The 6,378-nt window shown below is 48.4% G+C and overlaps 1 protein-coding gene across 4 annotated transcripts in view; it reads right to left on the bottom strand.

Moving 5' to 3' along the window:
• Znf7 (zinc finger protein 7) overlaps window positions 1–5,087 on the bottom strand; it is a 13,174-nt gene extending 8,087 nt beyond the window's left edge. For 3 of the 4 annotated variants that reach the window (XM_023723958.1, XM_023723959.1, XM_023723960.1), the window contains exons 1-3: window positions 4,819–5,042; window positions 3,659–3,702; window positions 3,148–3,274 (exon numbers count right to left, since the gene is read on the bottom strand). In XM_023723958.1, the coding sequence (XP_023579726.1) occupies window positions 3,148–3,274; window positions 3,659–3,702; window positions 4,819–4,888 (241 nt within the window). In that variant the 5' untranslated portion in view covers window positions 4,889–5,042. The other variant, XM_004638860.2, reaches the window with a different exon arrangement.
• Between the last annotated feature and the right edge of the window lie 1,291 nt (window positions 5,088–6,378).

Here is a 6,378-nt window from a genome sequence, read left to right as displayed (position 1 = left end):
AGTATGCTGATAAGGAAAAACATAGCAAGCAAGCAAGCAAGCAAACAAATATATCAGATGAGTATCACACTCGGTGCAGGAAAAAAAGTTTTGAAACCCAACACTTGCCAGGGCCAGCCACATAGCTCAGCTGATTAAAGCACTTGCTTTTTCAGCAGACACAGGAACCGGTGTTCAATCCCTGGTGTGCCGTGCCAGTCTTGGCCCCAGAGCATGCTGAGACAGCGAATGAAACTGGGAGTGGGGGCACGTGCCTGTAATCCCGGCCCATGGGAGGCTGCAAACAGGAGGATCACTACGAGTCCGATCTGTGTAGTGAGATCCTATAGGCCCTGTACTAAATACATTTAAAAAAAAAATTTACCAGGTGTGGTAGCCCATACTGCAATTCTAGCACTCCTGAAGCAGACGTAGAGCTGCTGTGAGTTCGAGGCCAGCCTAGTGAGCTACATAGTGAGTCCAAGGCCACTCTGAACTACATAGCAAGACTATTAAAAAAACAAAAGAAACAGCCAGGTGTGGTGCACACCTGAGTACTTGGGAGGCTGTGGCAGGAGGATCACTGAGAGTGTAAGATCAGACCAAGCTACAAAGTGAGCAAAAGGCCAGCTGAATTACATAATGAGACCCTGTCTCAAAAAGAAAAGAAAGAAACCCAACATTTAGTACAATTGTAGGCAAAACAAAAAACCTAGCCAGCTTCATGCCTATAATAAGAGCACCCTGGGAAGCTGAGGCAGAGGAATTCCAGTTTCAAGCCCAGTCCAAGCAACTTACTGATTTATTTTATTTTATTTATTTATTTATTTTTTTTTTGGTGGAACCAGGGATTGAACTCAGACTCTTGTGCTTGCTAGGGAAGCACTTATTCTACAGAGCCATTTCCCCGGCCCAACTTACTGATTTAGTAACATACTTTCTCAAAAAACAAACCAACAACAACAACAAAAAAGCCCAACCTGGAAGCTGGACATGGTGCATAGGCCTATAAACCCATCACTCAGGAGGCTGAGGCAGGAGGACTGCCTCAAGTTCGAGGTCAACCTGGACTACACAGTGAGTTCAAGATCAGCCTGGACTACATAGAGAGACCAGTACAATCCTCAGTACAGCCAGTCAATAATCAAATCAAGAACATAGGAATATACCTACAAGGCTAATGTTTAACACAATCCTGGCCACTGTTCAGACTGAGGCAGGAGGAGCAGGAGCTAGATGTTTCTGAGAACACAGTGGAATCAGTATCAATACTGAACTAAGCAAGATAGCCCCACAAAGTTACCAAATATAACATCAACCCTCCAAAATCAAGTGTTTCTACATAAAAAGAATAATCAACTAAAAATGTAATAACATAAAAAGCATTAAGCACAATGTGTTGACACAAATCTTTAATCCCAGCTAGTAAGGAGGCTGCATCAGGAAGATAACAAATTTGAGCCCTGCCTGGGCAGTTCAATGAGGAAGAAAAAAAAATACCACAAAACCAAAGCAACAGCCAGATACAGTGGTGCATGCCTGTAATCCCAGCACTCCAGAAGCTGAGGTAGAAGGGTAGCAGTGAGTTCAAGGCCAACCTGGGCTACAAAGTGACTTCAAGGCCAGCATAAACTGCACAGCAAGACCCTATCTCAAAAAGACAAAAATAAAATAAAGCAACAAAACCAGGAAATACAATGCCAAACAAAAACACTGGGAATGGTGGCGTGCACCTGTAATCCCAACTCTTGGGAGGCTGTAAACAGGCAGATCACTAGGAGTCCCATCTAGTAGTGAGACCCTGAACACCCTGTAGAACCTTCCCTAAAAAAAAAAAAAAAAAAGCCAAACAAAAACCATAGAACAGAACACAGTTCTGAAACATTTTTTTTTTTTTTTTTTTTTAGTGGAACCGGGGATTGAACTCAGATCCTTGCATTTGCCAGTCAAGCGCTTATCCTATGAGCCATCTCCCCGCCCCTCTGAAACATTTCATAAACAAAGTTATCAAGAGGAAAAAGGGGGGCCAGGGAGATGGCTCAGTGGAATAAGTGCTTGCCTGGCAAGCGCAGGGGCCTGAGTTCAATCTTCGGTTCTGAAAGAAAAAAAAAAAAGAGGAAAAGGGGATTGTTAACTGGTACATGTCTGTAACTCAAACACTCTGAGAAGCTAAGGTAAGATGACTGCGGGTTCAAGCCCAGCTAGAGCAATTTAGTGAAACCCTGTCTCAAAATAACAAAAAAAAAAGGGGGGGGGCTAAACAAAAGATTTTTGACATGTGTTATATACATGTACAAACTCCCCACAAAGAACATAAAACATTGTGTATCACACACATATTAAACAATTAAAATAGTAATAAACACCGGAGAAGTAGCTCAGTGTGAAGGACCTAGTTTTCAAAGGAGATTATTTAGATAATTATGGAGAAACAACTATTCATGCAAAATATCTGAAAGCTAGATTTTGGCAGACTGGCAGGGTGCAGGCTTGGTCCAGCACTCTGAGAAACACTAGTCAACCAGCTATACTCCATCCAGCCCACTGCTCCTCCCCTCACCTAGGAACTCTCTGAAAGGACCAGAATGTCCTTATGTTGTAGGGCTTGTTCAGACTTGGACCCAATACAATAAAGGACTTGGTAACAACCAAGAGGCACAAAAAGGAGCAAGTTGGATCCACATTCCCTTCACAATGCTAAAACCCAACAAGAGGACCATGTTTCAAGGACACAAACACAAAGATGGATATGAAGTGTGCTTGGCAGTGGGCTGTAAGAGGAAGACTGAGCAGGACAGGAAGAAGAAAGGGACACCTGATGGCACCTGCAAAAACATTCCTAGGGCATTGATGCCACCTCTGCTCTCAGTTTACAACTTCCATGGATTTCTCAAGCCAATTTTTGTAAAGCACTTCTGATCTGCATATAGTTCTCACATACTGAACTTAGGAAAAAAGGAAGGTTTATTAGCTCCTAGGATTTCACCTAGCTTGTGGGAAGTGAGTTCCTTCACAAAGTCTGGAGCCAGTCTGACTCACTAAACAGCCTCAAGGCTGCTGTCTAACCCACCAGGGACTGAGTACTCAGCCTCAACGTCCCCAGTCTCGATGAGTATGCTGTGTAATAACGGATGGCACGCAGGACAGGGCTTCCAGGGGCAGCCTCACCTAGTCCAGCAACACTGCTGTGGTTCTCCAGCATCACCTCTCTGTAGAGGGCCCTCTGGCCAGAGTCCAGGCACTGCCACTCCTCCCGGGAAAAGTGCACAGCCACATCACCAAATGTTACCGCCTCCTGAAAGGACATACACCAGTCCCCCAGGGATCCCTGGTTGACAGCCGCATGTTAGTGCCACATCATGGCATTTCTCAGACAGGTGCACCTTGGGATTGGTGGTCAAGTCATCTGGCCCCTCTCGCTTTAAAGTCCTAGGAAAGGGGAACTGTTTAGGGGAGAAGGGACCCAGACAACAGTGACCTTAATACACCTGAAGAGCCTCAGATGGGCCTTGGTCTGGACAGAGGTTTGCTCACTACCTAGGGGATGGGAACAAAGGGGCCTTCCTGAGCCTGGCACAGGCCACAATGAGACCCAAAGCTGGGACTGGGCACAGGTCCAATGTCCAAGGTTTCAGCTTCATGGGACACTTGAAGGAATGGAAGCAGGCAGGCTCCCTACCATCAGTTCCAGGGGAAGGCCTCCACTTGTCCTGGCTGAGGAACCTGTTGGAAATTATGAAATGGGTCAGAGGTCAGAGTGCTAGGAGATGTCTATCTTCCAGCATAATTAAGGGGGCATGGCATTCCCTGCTCCCACCCCAGATAGATATTTCTGCTTTTCAATGACAGGGAAGTCGGCTGAAACAGTTCTGGTACTCGAGTTATCTGTCCCTTAAAGCCTTGTTCATCCTTCAATCTGTATATGATGTGTGAATCACTCCAGAAACACGGGGGGGGGGGTAGGAGGGGGGAGGGCTGCGCCACACACTCAACTAAGTAGTGGAAAGGCAACAATGAAGGCTCCATCCTTCAGGGCGCAGTCTAGCGGAGGGAAGAGTCAAATATCCACAGATTACAGTGATGATAGTGCTGAGGGTATTTAAGAAGCATTTAAACTAGATAGCTGAGTTTCACAAAGTCTTTTCCCTAGGGTCCTACACCAAGGTGACCCTGGTGGGCAGAGCACTACAGGTAGCAGAAACAGGCTGGAGGGGCCTGAGGAAGACAGAGCTAAGTGAGCCAGTGTACGTGGACCACGGGCAGGAAGCGGAGGGAGTGACTGAATCCAGAGCAGACAGGACACAGGCACGGGCTGCAAAAGCCAAGTGTCTGACCTGAGGTGGGAATCCTACTCCCGGGTACTAAATACCTCCAGCTACAGCTGGTCTGTCACCCGGCTGGGATCAGCCAACGAATGCAGCCCAGTGAAGATCATCCACCAGCCCTAGGCATCCCCCTGGAGGTCCGAATGGGAAGCAACCAGCTTCCTTAGTGAGTTTGTGACACAGACAGCGACCCCAGCGACTCCTTACACAGGGAGGCTGGCCTGTGTAAGCACCAGTGACCTCTGAAGAAAGATCCCATCCTTAGCCTGAAAAACAAGAAGGCAGCTGCCAGGGCTGGACCTTGTCCGCTACAGAGGAAGGCAGGTGCCGGAGGCGGCTAGAATTCGAAAGACCAACCGCATAGGCCGCCGTTTTTGCAACTGTGGCCGATTCTAGGCCTTCCAGGGGCAGAAAATTGAGAAGAAAAGACGGGCATAGAAAGTGATTATGTAGGGGTGAAAAAGGGACCCCCGGAGTATGACCAGGCCTAAAAAAGGCCGCAGGTAGAGCTCGCCTTGCTCAGGTCCGAGACCGGAGACTGCGGGAGGAGGAGCCGCAATGCCCGACCATTCAATTCCTTCCATCCGCCGATGCTGACCGGGGCCGCTGCCCGACCGGGTCCTCCGCCGGGCGCTCACGGCGGCTCCGAGCCGCCCGCGCCATCTGCGCTCCCGGCTGTAGACGCCACGGGCCACTCTGCCTGAGGGCGGGGAGCGCAAGACCAAGCCCACCCAGCCGACTCACCCTCCCAGTGGCCAGCCTGAGGCCCGCCGGAGCTCCGCAATGCGCGACGCCGCCGGAAACTGGCCTCGGACGCCCGCCCTGCCCCGCAGACTTCCGGCCGTTCTGGTCCACTCGGAGGCCGGCCTTCTCAGTGGTTCTCAGCCACGCCTCCCGGGCGGGGTGAATATGGAAGAGCCAGAGCCCAGAGGAGACCTTAAAGCTCGAGACAAGGAGGCCAGGCTCGCAGTTTGGGGATGGAGTGGGCCAGAGTACCAAGGAGGACGGTCTGAGACTCCCGGGTGGGCGTGGCGTGGCCGCGGAGGGCGTGGCCTGGTGGTGATGGGCGTGGCCTGGCGCTGGTACTCCGCGGACCCTGCAGAGAATGGTAGGTTCTTCCTTGCCTTCTTGGCTTCCCTCACGCTCTCTGAAAAAAGCTATAGGAGCCGCGCCCCTCGTGGCGTTGGGGAGCCTTCCCAATTCGGGCCCCATGAACGCCGCATATGGCTCCAGTCCTCAAAAGGTGCTGGCTGGTTGGAGGGCTGCAAGGAAAGCCAACATTTTGGCCCTAGCTTTCCAAGGTCAATTAAGACTCAGGACATATGAGAACTTGTACTGTAATGTCATGTAACTCAGTAGTGTCCCAAATTTTCTGATCAAGGAGATTATGAGGCCAAAGAAGAAAGTGATCAATGATGTAGAGTGTGCCTAAGGATAGTCACATGGAGGGAAAATGTTCTCTCAGGCTTTCACAGAGAGCACATTGGCCAAGCAATGGCTGAGATTCATCCACAGGACGACACTGACAAAGGATCTACAATCTGAGGTACAGGATCTCAGGATAAATCCTGAGGGGATTTCACTGACCTTATGAGACCCAAAAGCTACAACTTTTGTTGCATAGTTCTTGCTTTATCTTGGTCTTAACCATCCAGCAGAAAAATATAAAAATGAAGTATAAGAAGTAAAGCCATGGTGTTATGTTGAGCTGTAGGGGACTCTTGTCATCAATTTCTAACATTGCCAGTCATGTAGAAGACTCAATACTATTATGGACTACTGGACTCTTAGAATATTTTGCCGAGTTGACACACCTATAATATTCAAATGATGGAACTAAACAAAAAAGGGGATACACAGATGAATGTCCATTTTGTATCTGTGTATTCAAAATGGTTAGGATATATAGTTACATTCTCTTAATGAATAGAGGGATTTGTTCTAATGGTGTTTGTAAATAGGATATCATGTCTGCATCTTGTGCAGCAAATAACCACTAGGAAGAGAGTATGCAATGTGTTAATTATTGGAACTGTCCTACCAATTTGATTTGAAACTGTCTCATTGCTATTTG

Source organism: Octodon degus, unplaced genomic scaffold (assembly GCF_000260255.1).
Source record: "Octodon degus isolate 3935 unplaced genomic scaffold, OctDeg1.0 scaffold00104, whole genome shotgun sequence".
Lineage (NCBI taxonomy): Eukaryota > Metazoa > Chordata > Mammalia > Rodentia > Octodontidae > Octodon > Octodon degus.
Note: the sequence above shows the minus strand (reverse complement) of the source record. Positions and strands in the feature narration are given on the sequence as shown.